At 38.4% G+C, this 19,148-nt stretch overlaps 1 protein-coding gene across 1 annotated transcript in view; it reads left to right on the forward strand.

Annotated features, from left to right (window-relative positions):
* LOC100533349 (cytoplasmic fragile X interacting protein) overlaps window positions 1–19,148 on the forward strand; it is a gene marked incomplete at its 3' end in the record, with an annotated part of 113,925 nt that overhangs the window by 9,506 nt on the left and 85,271 nt on the right. The window contains 6 exon segments of the mRNA NM_001204643.1: window positions 1,865–1,966; window positions 4,617–4,798; window positions 10,254–10,380; window positions 11,237–11,335; window positions 14,995–15,102; window positions 16,190–16,393. Coding sequence (NP_001191572.1) covers window positions 1,865–1,966; window positions 4,617–4,798; window positions 10,254–10,380; window positions 11,237–11,335; window positions 14,995–15,102; window positions 16,190–16,393 — 822 coding nt within the window.

Genomic DNA, 19,148 nt, shown 5'->3' on the forward strand with positions numbered 1-19,148 from the left:
TCTCTCTCTCTCCCTTTCTCATTCTGCCTGTCTGTCTGTCTGTCTGTCTGTCTGTCTGTCTGTCTGTCTCTCTCAATTTATAGCTGATATAACAAAGCTAAAGTGTTTTGAGTTTGTGCATGGAGTATCAGTCTGATAGGACCACAATCACGTTGTCATTATTTTTATCTATATTTTTCTATTCATCAAAATATATTCGTCCTCCTTTGGAAATCGAAAGAAACTCAGATTTTGATTCTAATAGGTGCAGTTTATAGCAGAACGCCATTGACATTTCGTGCTAACCGGGGCCATGCTTGTCTGCGATCAACGAAAATGCCTTGAACAATGGACGCAGTTTGTTTTGTTTACCGCGCGTTTCTCCACGATCAGCTGGTGACCCAGATACGCGCATTCGGGCGAAGTGCCAACTCTTTAGTATTACTGTAAACTCTCTGGTAAAACCAAGCTATATTGTGAATTAACGTGAAAACAACCAACTTGTGTTCCGCCTGCTCATATAATCTTATGTAGTTGTAAGTGCTGTAGAACACTTACCAAAAAAGACATTAAAAAATAAAAGACCATACTCAATCCAATCCTGCTAATCGGCACCCGGTACATAGCCATGAAACTATGCACTTCAAGGCTTACAAAGACCCTTTTTCTGTTGTCAAAATTGTGTAGGAAAAGTTCTCTCTGTCCATTTAGGGAGCCTTTTTCCTAATAAAGTCATGTCATCGTGGGGATACTTGCTGAAGGAAAAATACTTCATTATTGCCCTCTGGCATATATTGCACAAAATGCTTTGTTTTGCATTTGTTAATTAAACACATTGAAACTGAATGTCGTACCCTAGCTTATGGCGTGAACAAAATCTTGACATAGGAAAAACTGTCTCTTGCTCTTTTGCTTTTTGAATTCCTGAGGAGCACGGGCCTTCAAGACTTCTACTTTGTAGATGTGTCTTGTGCATCTTTTCTCTCCCCCGGTAAGTCCACGCTCAAACCAAACAAATTTTAGGAACCCTTGCATGACAGCCAACAATGAAACATGAGTATGTTACTCTCAGCTCTTGCATCAATCATGCGTGCTTACAAGAGCCTGTCTCAAACGAAGGTGTGTTGTGATGCATTGTTTGGGGTTTAAGATTTGCTTATTAAAAGTTGTTGTCTCTCATGCTCATTATCACAAACTCTGTGCCATTCATATTGGACCCACTGATCATTTCATGCATGGACCCACTCCATCAATGTAGAAAAATTCAACCAACTTGTTAAAGATTGCAAATTAAAATGTTGGTTAAATTTTTTTTGTTTTTTCTAACACTCCCCTTTGAGTTGGAGTTTGATATTTTGAAACTAAGATAAACTCCTTTGTATTTTTTGGTACTATTTCTATTAGAGTTGTAGCATCACATAAAAAAGCACCTCTACCCGGGATCAACCGGGATTCAACCTCATTAGGGATGACCGAAAATAGCATACTTACAGCACAGTCCCGCTTTTGAACAGTCAGTAAGATAATATAATAAACATTGTCTTATGGTCTGAAGCATTCTTTTGCGTATTCTATTGTGACTGTCTTGATTGTTGCTCTCAACAAAAGGTGTTTATTTCGCTTATCTTTATTTCAAGTCTGGCTCATGGAAAAATGTATTCTGTACTTTTGATAACATTCCACACTTATGAACAAAAACAGAAAGAAAACAGTGTTTATTAAAGGCCAGGTGCAATTTTCTTTCCCTGATCTATTATGACAAATTAATATTCAGTGTCAAAATTTGGAGTAAACTGGTGTTTCTTAGGTTAATCCCAAACAGCCTTTTAATTCTTAAGATGGATGGCTTATATCTGTGTCTGTCTGTCTTTGCTTTTTTTTCCAGGTCAAAAGCAATGAACAAGAAAATCGTACTGAAATTTACCAAAAGACGGTAGAGGTCCTTGAGCCACATGTCAACAAACTGATGCAGTTTATGTTCTTCCAGGTAAAAACGTCCCTAACAACTGTGTTCTTTCACCATATTATTATGGCATTGTGACTTTCTCATCATTCTGTGATCGCCAGCAGATTTTGAGTCCTTATTCACATGTTTTTCATAATGTGTTCACTTATTGCCTAACTGACATTGTACAGTAGTTTTTGCCTAAGCTTCTGGTGTCTTCAAGTTAGGAAAGAGAGGAACACAATCTTTGCTGAACTAGCCAGGGATGCAAAGTATATTGAACTCAGATTGTTCTGCTCTTTTTCTTGTCATCAGCATGAAGATACCCGTGAAGATCTCTGTGTAGTCAAAAGTCACCAATTAGATTGACTTTTTAAAATAGTTTGAAGGCGGTGTAGCTGTCCCATTTTTAGTCCTTAAAATTCTCAAATCTTTACCCCCTCACCCTCATACTTTTTTTATACACCTCTCTCTCTCCCCCCCTCAAACATACACAACCCTCTTTAAAGTGAGCACAATACGACACTGATCAGAACAATAAGAGGAGTATGTTCCTTGGACCCTGTTAGGTACTGGTAACATTTCGACCCCAGTTTGACTATATAAGACGCACACATCTTGTGTAATAAAAGTAAAGTCCCTTGACTTGATGTATTGGAGAGGTGGCCTTCCTACCCTCAGGATATGATTGATTGCATCTATTTTCCCCGGGTTTATGAAGGCATTTGTGTCACTGTGTGGTAGAATCGGGTGCTCGTCAATTTTTGGGCATAATGAGTTACCGGGCTGGGTATAGGCCACATACAAGTTCCTTACATTTGTCTCTGTCGTGTGCTATCCTTCCAAGGTCATTCCAAGTGAGCTCCATCTCTCTCATGTCCCTTTTCACGCATCTCCTCCATGTTTCCCATGTCCTACCCCTGCCTCGTGCTCCCTGTGGGTTTCTACTGCAGCAACTGTCTTGTGATGTTTCCGTTGGGGTTTCTGAGGGTGTGTCCCTTCCATCACCACTTTCTTAGTCCTTATATTTCTACGTCTATATCCTTTTGTCCCCTGTCCTTTCCCAAAGCTCTTCATTTTTTATTCTATCCTGCTACTTGATTCTCAGGGTACTCCCCATACATCTGTTGATGAAAGTCTGGACTTTAGTCAGTACTGTCTTATGTTGTCTTCCAAGTTTCGCAGCTGTAGAGGAGCATAGACTTGACATTGGAGTTAAAGAGTCGAATCTTGGTGGGCAGTGAGATGTTGCTTGCTTTCCAGAATTTTGAGACAGTGGAAACCTGATTAAACAGGGATGGTGGGACTAAACAAAAAGTCCTGTTATATCAGATCCCTGTTAAATTAGAAACGCAAGGGAAGTAAGCATTTGTGGACTAATCCAGCCATATTTGTTGATGGGTAATTTCCCTTGCCACAAGTACCCGCAGCCCTTTTTTGTCGTCATGTGGTAGGCATGCACGTGGCACATAATGCGTGCGTGTGGGCTAGATCGAAGTCTGCAGCACACCGCTGCCCTCTCTCGCTTCACCCACTGCGTGTGCTTGCAGTTGCATGGCTTGCGTGGGCTTGCTCTCTCTCTTCTCTCTCTCTCTCTCTCTCTCTCTCTCTCTCTCTCTCTCTCTCTCTCTCTCTCTCTCTCTCTTTCTTTTTACACATTGTGAATGAGGCTTTGTCCCTGCTATAACCGATTGGGCTCCGATGAGGCCCTGTTATTGCCGATAACTTTTTATAGAGACAAAGAGTAGGAAAAAATGGGGATAAAAATAAAATCCTTGTTATTTCCGGATCCATGTTATTACCTGGCCTGTTATATATGGTTTCCACTGTAATTGATTAAATGTTTATCTTCAATGGAAGTCGAGATATTTGCGATTGAAGGAGGTAGGGGTTGCCTGGTGACAGAAGTAAAATAAGCGAGAAAGTGATTGCCAAAGTTTGGCGACTTTCTAAGCTGTAGTGCCTTTGGAAATTGCAAATTAACATTTCTTTGTGCTATATTTGATATAAAATGGCTGCCAAGTGTAACGTTTACTACGTTTGATACACACTGAGGAAAACAGGATCTTTGCCAAATTTTGCAACCTTTATAAAGAGAAATTCTGTTTCCTCAGAAAAGTGGCATTCAAGGTGTACTTGATTAGGAAGCGCTGAGATCTTAGGCATTGACCCCTGTACTCACTTTCTGCTTCAACCCAGATGTATAGTGTGTAAGATAAAAGAGAATGCTAAGATGAAATGAAATGATTTTCCTTTCATTTTGTTTTTGCTAATTGAATAATAATTCAGTTGGGCTGAAACCCATTTTAATTAAAAATATTTTTACAATCAAGTCTTAACATATAGAGAGATTCAATGAGTTGTAATTCCTAGGTGTATCTGTAAATGTGGATGAACTTTTTTTTACCTCTACAGTTCTATTTAGGTTATCTTAGAACCTGCTGTATAAGAACTCTTGCACTCATCTAACTTTTAATTTCTTTAATATTTAAAGAATGGGTGCTATAATAATGCAGGTTTTATTTCATTATTTCTTTTATTTTGCCCCCTCTGTAATGCCATTTATTGCAGTTATGTTTAATTGTATTTTTAACCTCATGTATTGCTAGTTCAGTGGAATACCATCATTATATACACTCAGCACCATACAGATTGTTTTCTATGTGCTGTTCATGGCTGTGATTGTATACAGAAAAAAGCCATAGATCTGTTTTGTGAGGAAGTGAAGCGTCTATGCCACAAGGAAAAGCGGACAGACTTTGTGTCAGAAGCGTACCTGCTGACCCTGGGCAAGCTCATTAACATGTTTGCTGAGCTGGATGAGCTGAAGAACATGAAAGCCAGTGTGCGCAACGACTACTCAGCCTACCGGCGGTAATTTTTATCATTAACTCTTTTTTCATGTGATTGAAGTTTTTGCTTGATTCGTTTTTACTTCCATGGTATTGCAGTGTGAGGACACGGCTGTAGTTTTTTTTCTTTTCAGTTTCTGAATCTTACATGACATGAAATTAAAGTCTCATGAATTCTTCGCGAGTTATACTGTGCTAAAAAAATCCCCCAAAACTGTGTCCTACTCTTGCTTTACCATAGTGGTGAAACAATTGTGACCAAAATATTTTTTCCTATCAGTTTTAAAACACCTCCCGAAAATAGGTTACTCTAGATTGTTGTGTTTAAATCTGGGCGTGCTCCTCCATTCATGCTCTCCGACAGGAAAGTGCCATTGAGCGGTTCTGTACGGAAGTGCGGGGACTCTGCCACAAGGGTGCCAGACACGACTTTGTGTCGGAGGCCTACGTTCTTACACTGGGCAAACTGCTCAACATGTTTGCCGTGCTCAACGAGCTGGCCAATATGAAAGCCAGTGTGAACAATGACTATGCTGTGTACAAACGGTAACAACAGTATAGCAGCATATATGGGACTATTGGTCGCTGTGCTTCCCTGTCAGTTTATCTTCTACTACACTCGCTTGCTTTTCACATATGGCTGGAAATCAACCAAATTATTATGAGTTTTTTAAAATGAAAGTTTTTGTAACTTTTAGCAAACTAGTCTATCCGTTTTGGGGAGCTTTGTCTGAAATGCTAGTCTGATTTGATCTTCCACAACAGAAATAATTTATTATCTCTATTTTTTTCTTTTCTAGCCCCACTGGTTATTTTATCAGTTAACTATGGTAGTCTTACCTTTCTACTTATCTTCACCTTCACATGTGCAGAGAAATTTGCTCTTTAGTTTTTCTTGCCGATTGAAAGTGTCCCCTAAATTCTCATAGTTAACGTCTTTCTACCTGTGAATAGAAATTTTTCTCAGTGGTGATGGGTTTAATAGTTGAATAGTTGAAGGATTCTTTGCATCATATATGGAAAACGATTTTTTCCTTTCCTTAAAAATTGTTGAGGGTCACCGAAAGCAGGACCAAGAATTACAAAATTACTGCTTCCCTGGTAACTCTCTAGCTACAATGGTAAGCAGCTCCTCAATATCATTTCATCGTTGTTGCAAGAAAAATGAGTACCTCAAAAAAATTTTTTGCTTTGCGTTTAAATTTGATGTCAAATGGACTTGAGTATTTTTTTTATGATAGCGACGATACGGTGGTTGGTAGATGTAATCTCCTCTATCCTAATGGGCTTGTGCACTTGGATATAATTAATAATTATTATTGCCTTCTGTATGTTAACTCTGATTAAGCACCTCCTATATTTTCTATGCCAAGTATTGAATTTCTGTTAACTGACACAAGTGAGACCACAGAGAAATGCCTCTCAAAACTAAGTTAAAACGGAAGGAAATCATATACGTCGCAAAATGCACAATATAATTTTTTATTTGTACTGTTATTTATAGATTTTGAGGTGAAGAAGCTGCTTCACTGTTCATTTTTCTATGAATTTGTATGACCCTCTCAAGCTGAGCACTCAGTTTCATTAGGTGAAAAGGTATGAGTTTTGGCTTTTATGGAAAGAGTAGGGGAGCAATCTTATCAAACTCTTTCTGGATGTAGTTTTTTTTTGGTATAGATGTAATTATATTTTGGCTCGGTTTGGCTTTACATGTGATGTACAAAATAACTTCATCTAAGCATAACCATCACTCAAAGGTAACGTGATATACATGACACATGGATTAATTTTTAACATAAGCATGCTTAACCAGGGTTAGAATGGATGATGAGAAAAATAAATTATGACAGAAAAAAATATACTCACCCAACATATGAAAACAAATCAGCATTGCTATCTAATCATATACATGGTAAGAACATAATCCACACATTTCTGAAAGCACAACTTTTTGTTTGAAAGCAATATTCCAAATTTTGTTTGAATTATATTTTTACTGAGTCCGGTTACATCATTCCGATGATGCAAGACTGCAAGAATGAATTCACTTGTTTATCGCCAAACTGATGCTTTGACAAAGGGAAACTAGTTGTTTTCATTTCCTAAATCCTTTCCAAGTTTTTAAGATGCAATAGTTAGTGCTTATGAAAGACGGATCATGTAAAAACTAAATAAAAGTGATGCACCCCATCATGGGCAATATATCGGCGATGTGTCTACAAGTTGTATAGACGCTTGCCGATATGTTGGTGATACATCCGGAAAGAGTTATGCACCTAAGTATACTATGTATCTTTATTTTTTTTTTCCCCTCTGGGGCCTCAATTCTTTTCAAAAGCTTGCTTCTTGTTTCATTTGAAATAACAAAAGTAAGCTTATTAATCACATATGTAGTTAGTGTTTGCTTTGTTTTCCACATTTGTTTTACTCCCTTGGTTAAAAACAGAGTATTCTTAATTTGACTCTTAATACTAGCTGAATCAGCTGAGCTCTGAAACGTTCTTTGATATTCACCAAAGACTCTTGAGTTTATACAGAAAATCCAACAGTTTTCGGTTTGACTGGGGATGATAATAATTTTTATTTTTGAGGGATTCTTCACACTGCTTGCAGTGAAGATTTTTCTGTGATTTAAACACCCATTTGAAGGAATTCAACTGAATTTACTTTTTTTTGTTCAGAGCACACGGTTAGCTTTTTTAGACTGATGATTTAGTTGGAAAGTAGTCGTTTGAATTTTCATCACTTGAAGCTAACTAAAATACAAGGATCTGAGATAATATTTGATTATATTGTAGGATTCCTTGTTGTCATTGGGTGATTGATGGGTACTCAAGTGTGTTTGCACTGTCTTTTCTGTCAAATATCTATTGTCCTCATCGCTCCTTCTTTTCTTTGTATGTTACACTCTTTCTCTTGTAACATCTTTCATCTTTGGCACTTGTATGACCTATTTGTGCTGAAATTAAACTAAACCCTTTATTGTCAACTGTCAGTCTACAGAATATTGACTGTTGTTTATTTATAAGCTTTAATATCTTCAGTATTTGTTGAAATGTTTAAAAGGGTCAAATCGAAAGCGATGGTGCAGTGCAATACACAGAAAATAAGCAGCTTAAACGATGAATTGCAATGTAAAAAAGACAACATTAGCTTTTCGGATGTAGCAGTTCTCAAAACTTTGTTTGAAACTGTGAGGCTTCAACAACATCAGAATTATTTTTTTTGGACTAGATTAAAAAGGAAGTCAAAATCAAGGCTTATTAGGAATGTTCAGAACATTATATGTTTGTAACCCATGTAAATGCATGACCATGTTTTCGCTTTAATCTTTCATTTCATTCTTAAGTCAATTCCCTCAATAATTTCAAACCAATTATTATTCCTACTGGTATTGTTAAATTGAATCCAAGAGTTACGAAAAATAGGAGGCAAACTGTAGCATGGAGATTGTTGCTGAAAAAGTCATGTTGCTGTTCAACTGATCATTTTCACTTTTATAGCTGTTCTGTCAGAACTTTATGAGCCATGAGACATTGTGATAGGAATGAAGTTAAAAGTCTTCATCATTTATCTCATAGGTTCTAGTTTATCCTGTTGATATTTCTGTTGGAAAAGAAAAGGTTCTTTTGTCATTTTTTACTTTAGGATGATGTTCTCGATTTGCTGTACACTCTTTGGCTTAATGTGCTGGGCACATAGCAAAATGTTCTTCAGTCATCCACCACACACTTCCTGTGTGTGTTACAACTTTCCATCCTGTGTTGGTCTGCTGGACTGAACATGGGGCATCCCTTATCTCCTTATGTCAATATTTGAGTGTTTGTGTGTGACACTGCACACTGTCAGTAAACCTGTGTATACTGTGGTAGATGATGTGTTACAAATGTGCTGTTACAACCCATCTGTCATTAATTTTTTCAAATGTTTGAATATATTCTTACTGCAACTGTAATGTCATCAGTACCAACACTGTTTAAAAAAAGTTCTCATCCCTAATGTTACTTTTGAACATTCCTGCTGGGAGGACGGATAGTTCAGTCAAAGCCATAACTTTAAAAAATCTCTTGAGAGTCAGTAAGACAAAAACGAGAAAATGTTGAGAAAATTTGAAAGGCGTGAGCATTGTAATGTGATTTATCAACTGAAGTACTTGTAAATTTATCCACTTGTAAAGTTATCCACCAAGTATATGGAATATAAGTTGTAACAGTTCTACAGGTTTTGCTTATTGCTAGATGGGCCTAAATCTCACAGCGATAGTAAATTTTAGTGTTTTATGATTTTTTAAGAGTTTCGTTTGGTTTAAATGTAAAGGGTGTTATATTGGGTATTTAAGTCAAAGCTTTCTTATTTTTACTTTGCCGTGGTATAGTGGAAAAAATTTGTAGAAAACTTTCAAATTACTTTATATTTTGTAAGCATAAGTAGTTTCAAACAGTAGTTTGTCAGCATTATGGATTGTAGTGTGAAGTTGTTCATATTTAAATTACAATTAAGACAGTTTAGGAAAGGCAACATGGATGAAGAACACTGCTATACATTATTGTGCAGTGCTCAGGATGGATTTTACATTTATTTTTCATTTGTTAATTATTATTCTTTTAAGTCTTTAAAAAAATCAGTATTCTTGTCAAAATAATTACGCGTTGACTTTCAAACCACAGTTTAGAGTTTGTTAAAGGGTTGTTCTTTCTTTTGCAATCATAGTGGTTTTTATGTTGTTTTTTCTCTAATGTAGGGAATGAAGTACTACTCTTCAAACAATGAAATAAAATGTGCGTTTTCATTCCAAGTATGATGAGACAATCGCAAATTTGTATTTTGTATGATGTATGTTGTTCTCTAAACATAATTTCACATTCAAGATAGAAAGGAGAAGGGATGAAATGTTTCCGGAGTCCTTAAAATAATTCCTTTTTTTTTCAAGCAAATCTGTGGTGTCTGTTAAGTATTATCTTTTTGTTAAAAAAAATCTTTACTTCTAATTTCGTCAGTGAAAAAGTGCTTAAGAGATTGGTTTATAACCTTGAATGGTTTGGTATGTTGAGTACTACTTTTTATGAGAGGTGGATTCTTGACAACTTTTACCTCAGTTGGAAACCAATAAGTACAAAGTATGTTGTTCATCAAGTGTCTTACCAACTTGGAAAGATGATTTCTTGTTTTGACCACTTGTGCTTACTACTGCTTTGAGGTAGATAACTGCATGCACTATCTGGATATTTTAAAGTGCGTAAATAGAGAATGCGTAACACTGGTGTAGGCAGTCTTATTCTTACATGCAGTGATGTTATGAATTTTACTTGAAATTTTGGTATCATTTGGAAATCTGAAGATATTTCCTGTGAATAAAAGAGACTCTGTGAGATCCTTGATGATGAAAAAAGCAGCTGAAGTATGTTTTTGTTTTATTGTCTTCCAGAGTTAGTAATACTATTACCATAGTATCCTTAGTGCTTTTCATACCTCCTCAGTGCTGCACAGTTTCTGAAGGTCATGTCAGATCAACAGGCCATGCAAGACTCGCAGAATCTCTCCATGAATCTGGCCACTCAGAACAAGATTCGAGATACGCTCAAGTCCCGCCTTGCAGAAATTCCAGTGAGGCATAGAATATTTCTTTCTAAATTGTTTGCTTTTGGTTAAATATGTTCTTTTTAGCTATCTGAATAAGCTTAAGTTAAGTTGCATAGTTTGGTCTTTTAATTTGTTTCATACTGTAAAAGGTTAATTCTTTACAATAGTATTGTTGATATTGATTGTGAAAATTGCTGACATGATAGGTTGACTTATCTTCCAGCATAATTAGATGTGGAAATTCTTGCCTCATACAAAATTAATGTAATTAACAGTTGCTCACACTTCTGCTACTGTACTGTTATACCTTTTAAACTCAAAAATAGTTTTGCCCCCCCCCCCCCCAGAGTGGTGCCACTGACTGTAGTGTCTTTAGGACATTCCCAAAGGGGAGGGGGACATTTCTCGTTCAAGCACAGTAGAATTCTAAATGGGCTGATTCATGTCACGCTCATAACTGTGCCTGATCTACAACAGGGAACTGTTGCTTTTTCTTTCCTAATCCTTACTATTGTCATTTTTCCTCTACTTCTTTTGTATGTTTGTCACTCTCTTGTGACCTGCTATTTTTGATAGTCGAAGCAGACCTTGTGCTGTTGAAGCTAGAGAGGTGAGCAGAATAAGTCTGATTCCCTGTAAAGATTTCTCTGTTGACACCCACCCCTTGGCGCTCATATGACCTTATGCAGTTGCGAGCGCCGTAAAACCTTCTACTATTTAAAAAAAAAAAGTTTTATATTGTTTATGGTTTTATTAGCATTATTCTCACGGGAAAATGATAATTTGTATCGCTTTTATTGACCCATTTTGATGAATTTCTGTTGTAACTATGTTGCAATATTTATGCACTTCAGTTTGTCATTTTAATGTGTGACTCTAGGGTTATGATGAACTGCTGGCTGATGTCGTCAACATCTGCCTAATGATGTATGATAGGGACATGTACCTGGAACCATCGGAGAAACATATGCTAGTCAAGGTAAAGCTTGTCATTATGCCCTTTCTTTTACTCTTTGTTTCCTCTTCTTTACTCCATATAATGTATGCACAGATGATGTGAATTGCCAATAAGTGTGAAAGTGAATTTCACTGCTTAATAGATATTATGCCTTGATCCATTTGTATTGACACTTTCCCTTGCTTATTGCTCAGTTTTCGTTAATCTAAGCCAATATTTATAGCTACTGCTTTTGGTGGGAGAGTGTATTGTTTGACAACCGGGCTAATCTATCCAAAATCGGATGTGTTATTGGTATAACTGCTAGGGAGGTGTACAATTTTTCACTCTTTCTTGTCTAGAGACTAGTCCAGATAATTTTTTGTTGTTGTTCACGTAACATATCGTTGACCGAGAATTCTAACTGTCTAACTCCGAAATTTCCCCAAATAGCTTTTCTCCTAAAAATAGATGGACATGACGGAGGGCTAACTCCTATTTAAATCCTGATCGATTTTGATCAGTTAAAAGTTTTGTTTTATAGAAAAATTCTAATCGTACTTTCCGATGACAGAAGAATTCTAACCGTCTAATTCATTTAGGTTGCCCGCCATTGTTTGTTGATCACGACGATGCGATCATGCATTGCTCTGAAGGTGTTTGGTTATATTTGGACTTTGTCCAAGCCAGAAAAAGCTATTTTTGTAAAAGGGTTGGTTGACTGTGTCGAGCCTGTGGAGAAAAAGTATGGAGAAAGCAGAAGATCATGGTCCATGAAGTACCATCTGAGGGTGAATGGGGCCAGAGTCTAAGTGTGTAAGGCTTTCTTTTTCAGTCGTGGACTCTGCAAGTGGTGGGTTCACAATGTTCTCACGTGTGGGTTGGGTGTAGCAGAGGGTGAGATTCCAGTTCAGAGAAAAAGGGTGAGGGAGGAGACTACAGACCAACTTGCCATCTCACTATTGCCGAAGGACTCCCGTAAGTTATATTTGGAACCTGTTTTCCAGAGTTTACAGGCAGTATACCGCCATTTGTATAAAGAAAAGTGTAAGTCTGGGGCGGGGGGGTGCCAAGGTACCTTCAAGTTTTAGGAGGAGTTCAATGCTTAAAACTTGTCATTGTTCCATCCTCGAAAAAATAAATTCGCACAAAAAAGTCAAAGAACAGAAATTGAAAGAAAGATAACTGAAGAACAGTGTAACCGAATTTATTCATTTTTTCCAAAAAGGTGCTTTCGACTCTTTAAATTAAGTGTGTACAATTTCAGATTTCAACAAAAACGAGAAGTTCATGTAAAATGAGTTTAAGTCACACTGGTCGGATTTCAAAAGTCTGAACAGCCATAGTTCTTCACAAACAATGTCAATAGTGCGTGTAGCCACTCCGTTTGATCAAACACTTGGCACAATGTCAATGCATGGACAGGACATGCCTTTGGAGAGCTTGTTGCGGTAGGTTCTTCCACTCCAGGACTAGTCAGCCCAGGAGTTGTTGAAGGTTTTGTGCTGGAGGGAGGTTGTCTCTTATCCACCGGTCAATGTGATCCCAAGTGTTCTCTCTTGGGTTCAAATCCGGACTACATGCTGGTCAGTCCATGCGGGTGACAGCTCGCTGCTGCAGGACGTCCCCCACGATGCGTGCACAATGTGGCGCGGCGTTGTCGTCCTGCATTACAGTCAGGGGTCTAATCTGCTGCGGGAGAGGAACGGCAAGGGGACACAGGATTTCCTCCCTGTACCTTGCGGTGGTCAAATTGCCCTGTACATGGTACAGGGGGTCTTGTGGTGAGCTGAGAAGCCTCTCCATACCAGAACGGACACTCCACCGTAGGGCTCCACCTGCTGGATGCACTCAGGGTGGAGCAGCTCTCCTCGCCGCCTCCAGACGTGGGCTCGCCTGTCTGGGTGCAGCAGGTTGAATCTGGATTCGTCCGAGAAGATTACCTGATCCTGCTGACATTGTGTCCACTGTGAACGACGAGCAGACCACGCCCGGCCAGCTACTTTGTGGGGTGGCGTGTGCCTTGGGCGCCTGGCAGGGACACGAGAAGCAAACTTGGCTCTACGGATACAGTTCCTTACCGTCTCCTCGCTCTCGAGGACATTGGCTGTCACCCGTAATTGGTCCCTGATGCTGTTTGCAGGAGTGGTTCGTAACATCAAGGCCTGTCTGACGATGAACCGGTCGATGCTGTCATTGGTCAAACGGGGCGGCCCTGGTCGAGGACTGTTCTGGACCCTTCCGGTCGCTCGCCATCGTTCTTCAGCCTGTATATGACTGATGGGGACACCCTAAGTTGATGTGCAACGACTGGGAACGTGGAGCCATCTTGGAGCTAGGCAAGGGCTCGTCCTCTGTCGACGTCAGGCAGTGAGTGTTGTTGGACCATCGTGTTGTAATGAAACATGGCCGAAAAATGCTGGCTGGCTTATAAAGGGTTTTAAGTGAGCAAAATTCACAGCTAAGACATCTGTTTAGCCTGTGCCAAGCTTAGTTTTAGCTAACAGTCCCTATGCCAATGTTGCTGAAGTAGAGAAATTTAGCCCTTTTTTCATGCTTTTTGACTGTTTCAGAATGCCCTGCGCCGTCACTGTGAAGCTGGTGCGGGCAAATTTGCTGTACAGTCTAGTTGTCAGTGCGTGTGCCAAGTTTGATTGACTGATCTTAACGGGTTTGTTAGATATTGAAGTTTAAATTTGACAGGTGAAAACACAAGTTGTTCCTTGACATTTTGGGGCGAGTTTAGATATGATCTTTGTGTGGACTTTGAGGAGGGAAATTTGGAAGAGGGGGCATACAATCAGCATTGCTTGAGAGCTAAACATGCACAGGATGAAAAGACGGCAGACAAGGAAAAATGCATAGGCAACCCCAAAATCAAATACATCGCCATGGACCTGCCCTCAGAGTCATCTATTTCAGTCGTACGAAAATTCTTCTCCCCCCCCCTCCCCTCTCTCTCTCTCTCTCTCTCTCTCTCTCTCTCTCTCTCTCTCGCTTCTCTCAATTTCCTTGAGAATGGTGGATCGAATAGTAGCTTTATAGTAAAAACTTAACAACACACTTAACTTGTGGACAGGCCCATTGCCTACCTAGAATTATGTGGAAATAAAGTGCGACGTTCAGTTTTTGATATAATAACAGTATCATTGTTAGATTCTAGATCTATAGTACCGGTATACAAGTACTCTGCAGTACTAATTAGAACTTCTATAGTATGCTTCCTATTGGATTGACTGCAGGTGTGGTCATTTTGAGTTGTTTGGTAACATTAATGCGTCACACGACTGAGCTAGACGAAACGAAGCATGCGCAGGCCGTGCTGGGTTGGGGAATTCTAAACAAACATTTCGTTTGTCAACAGTTAGACGCTTAGAAATCCAAAAGTGAGTGGTGTATCCGTATAACTCTGGTTTAGGACTTTAAATTGTAAAATTTGGTCAATTTTGATATAAACACTTAAAGTAGAGTCATTTATTTCAGTCTAGCGCTTTTAATGGCAGTGAATCCCCATAAGTGCCATTGAATTCAGTTTTTTGTCTCTCCTGTAAAATTTTCGAAATCGGAGTTAGATGGTTAGAATTCTCGGCCGACGATATGCTAAAATTTCAAAGGTGTAGAAAGCTAATGGGCTAATCTTATTTTATGGTTTAGTATAGCATGCACAATACTCACCATTATTTTTGTCATTCTGTGTTCAGGTGATGGCTTTCGGCTTGTTCCTGATGGACATGGAAAAAGGACCAAACATTTACAGAATGAATGACAAAAAGAGGATCAACTTGGCACGCATTGATAAAATTCTCAAGGTATTTATACCTCACTGTACATTAAATATTTGTCCATGTATTTCGCTCTCCATTTCATTATTTCACTTTTTAAGTTGTTCCCTCCTCTGTATATATTAGTCAGATGGGTGACAAAGAGACCCACTGTGCTCCAACAAGTGAAGAAACCCCTTCATTGGTAGAATCACTCTCTGAAATATCTTTGCTGTGATGTTCTGAAATATGTGACAGGTCGTGGTGAAATCAGGCGCTCATCAAAATAATGAAATTGTAGAAACAGGCATTTTTTCCACCAGATTGGCAATTTTGTAAAAAAAATTTAATTTTGGCGGAACACTTTTCATGTCTGAAAAACACCACATTTCTATCTAAATTTCACTGATAAATGTTGATTAACTCATTTGATACGTACTATTTTGGGCTTGTGACCGAATTTTTTTTGGGAGGACGAAATGAGATGATAACTAGTGCGCAGTTCAATGGTCTTTGGGGCCACAAATTCAAATAAATATTAACATATTTGTAATGTTTGTCTGATGTGAAAATGGGAATGAACTGTGTTAGTGTTGGAAGAATGATTCTCTATTGTCACGGTTGTTTCCCCCTTCTTGTGACGTCATAAATTTGCCCTCGTTTCCATTCGGCACACGGGATTTCAGTGTGATCAAAAAATAAAGTTCAGTTTTCCGGCAGGTAGGCACACAGAGCAGACGTGTTGTTGTCTCTCTTCATGTATTAATCTTTTTGTATAATGTGAGGCCATTAGTAGCCGTCACAATATTATACGCTGAAATTTTCAGTATGATTTGTAGAATACATCTGTAATATTTATTTGTGTATTTTTCAACTTTGGTTCCCCCTAAATTTCTGATAATTATGAAATTAACCTTTTATTATATTAATACTGTACAGTCGAACCTGCCCTGACGGCCACCTCTTTAAGACGGCCACCTGTTTTATACGGCCACTTTACTCCTTGACAATGGGTGGCCGTCTCATACAGGTTCGACTGTAGTTAGTTTTCAGACATTTGAATTTCTAATTAAGAATGTCATCACTAAACGGACATGCATTCTGGTGACAAAGTTTTTAATTTCTTTTGTAACAGCAACTAGAGATGGTGCCCCTGTATGGGGACATGATGATTGCTCCGTACAATTACATCAAGAATGGCCCAAACTACGACTCCTCCAAGTGGCCCGCGTGTGAGTCCAGTCAGCTAAGCCCCCAGTCCAACCTCTTGGGAAGCCTAGAGATGATCCGGGAGAGACACATGCACTACATCAGCCAACTGGCAAGGCACAACAATGAGGTGAGAGCACAGGACTTGTTTCTAAGGAACCTGATAGGTGGGTGTTTTTTGCAGCAATGCCAGTGGGTTGCTGCGCTTTTGGCTGGAAATTGGGCTGAGATGTAATTATTTGGCCGTTCTGGATGAGAGGTGGCCCTGTTCTTATAGTTACTGGAAAACCAGTGGAGGAAAATAATGAAATTTTGCAACCAATCAGAAGAAAGGCCAAACCTAGTACATGCAATCGGACAATGCTGACAGATTTCTAGAACTGCAGAAATTGCCATGTTTTGTGTGATTTTCTCCCATTAAAAACAAAACAAAGAGAAGCTGCTGTGTCGTCGTCATTGCTGTAAAATTTCAGCTCCCTGTCTGTAGTACATTTTATGTACCAAATAAAAAGTACCACCCATCCAGCGATAAAAGACTAGAGCCGGAAACTGGGTCAGAAACTGGTCATGCTGGGCGGCATGTGGTCGACTGCCTAAAACTAAATAGGTCGTAAGAGAAAGTGGTTGCAGAACAACCTTGATTCTTTTAAGCTCTAAGTTATATCATTTCTGTAACAGGTGGAGTAAATTAAATTCATTTCTGCACTGTGTTTTCAAAATTTTGTAATGTTTGACTCTTCCGTGCATCACAAGCTTGTGCCTCGCATCACAAATCTGTACCCCATTTCGATAGCAGCTCAAGTGATGTCGCGCAATTAAACCACGGCGCACCGGCAGTAGAATTTTAGTTGCCGCGGGGGGTTCCCCGCCGGGCGTCTTATCACGTCGGGGTCACGGGGGTCAGCTCCCTGTCGCCGCTCTGTCTGGACCGACTTAATTTTTGGTACTTTGCAACGTACAATTTAAGGTGTTTCCTTGTAATTATGGTAATTCTCATTTAGTGCACCCAAAGCACGCATTTCTGCTCTTGAGACTCAAAAAAGAACGGACGTTGTAACTTGTCTGGTTATTTCGTTAGACGCGCTGGAGTTGGCAATGCTAAATTGTAATTTTTTTTTGACTAGCGTGAATAAAAAAAAAAATCAATATTAAAAAAAAGGTCTCGTCAAAATCTGTCGAACTTTTGGAACATGAACAACATAGCATTGGTGCAGATACTCAAAGAAGATGGTATCTGCGCATATAATAGAAAGTTGTAATTTTGCAACTTTATCCATCGGGCACACTATTCGCTATGAAGTAATTCCTCCAAATACAACTTTATGTGTCTAATATAATCGTGAATATTTGCATATTTTCTCGAAAGTTTATAAAAGTCACCATGAAGTTTCTCTATGAAAAGTACAAATCGATTTTAGTGCTAGAATACATCTTCAATGTAGATCTAATACACAAACAGCATCTGTTACTCTCCAGAAATTCCTTACTTTTCTAAAAACGCTAAGTCTAGGTTTTGTAAGTTGACTGAATAATAGGGATGATTTCTCGTAATTGGGTTATAAGAATAATTTCTAGCTTTCCAGGGACACTAAATCAGCACCAGACTTTTCCAGCTTTATTTTTCGTTTCTATGACCATTTGCAATAACTGACAATGTGACTGATTTCTTTATATTCATAATTGTGTCCGCGCATATTTCCGACACAAAAACTAAGAATGAATGTGTTGGCTGTCATTATTTTTATTCCATCCAAGAAGTTTATCTCTACCCATGTATTTACACGGTTTTGTGGGTTTTTTTAATCGCTTAGATTCATAAACAAACACAGAGTAACTTTCTCTTGTTTAATAGTAAAATAAGAGCTAACGCTCATCGTCTTTAGTTAAAAAATGCAGATGTGCATCTTTCTTCTCTTATAATTTGACTATTTCTACTCGCGCAGATTTAAGATTTCTCATGGTAAAAGATATGATGTTCGTAGTCAGTTAAACACAGATTTTGGAGAGATCTGTCGTGCCTTTTTAAAATTAACAATCATTTTTTCATAAGTTTGTAACTAAAATAGGACAATTGGGTACTCTACAAACACTTGTCTAGAACAAAAACTAAAGCACAGAAATTAACCATTCTAATGCAGAATGAATCTCAAGACATTGAGCTTTTAGTACATCCGCGTAATGATTTGCTATGTGGGATGGGGAAGAAGTTATATCGTTTTAAACATAGTCAAAAATGCGAACTTAGTAACCGACACCGGCAAAGTCGCTTCAGGGCTCATTAACCCCGTGACCCCGAGCCGGGGAGCTCCGGCGGGCTGTTGAGTGATGCTAACTAAAAGTAACAAAATCGGGCGAAAAGTGACGCCGTGAAACAAATTTTCATGCAAATGATAGTCGCAAAGGTCTAAAGTAATAAAGATATTGAAAAATTGATAACAAAACTAGATTCTGTACTAAAAATTACATAAAGATGCCAAGTTTCATATTATACTCTTTTTTATTACTGACGTATGAACAGTTTTCCCTCAAAATACGTCGAGAATGGTCTTACTTTTTGGCGGTATTTTCCTATATTTTGATCCCCCAAAATTTTTAAATCAAATTGTATCTATGGATTAACTCACTCAGCCCCGCCGTTTATTTTAGCAGCTTGTCGCTGAGGACTCCCGTTTCGGGGGTGTTTTAAAAAATTTATTGTGAAAAAACTATTGAAGAATTGGATGTGAAATTTTCAATGATAAAAGAAGACACAATAGATTATATTTCCATCTAAACGGATTGTTGTTATTTTCAATACTTTTTAAAACATGAATTCCGGGTTGGAGCTTGAAATGCGAGACTTCTTACATTCAGGCTCATTGTACTCTGGGTCTGCATCACTATCG

Source organism: Aplysia californica, unplaced genomic scaffold, assembly GCF_000002075.1.
Source record: "Aplysia californica isolate F4 #8 unplaced genomic scaffold, AplCal3.0 scaffold00069, whole genome shotgun sequence".
Classification (NCBI taxonomy): domain Eukaryota; kingdom Metazoa; phylum Mollusca; class Gastropoda; order Aplysiida; family Aplysiidae; genus Aplysia; species Aplysia californica.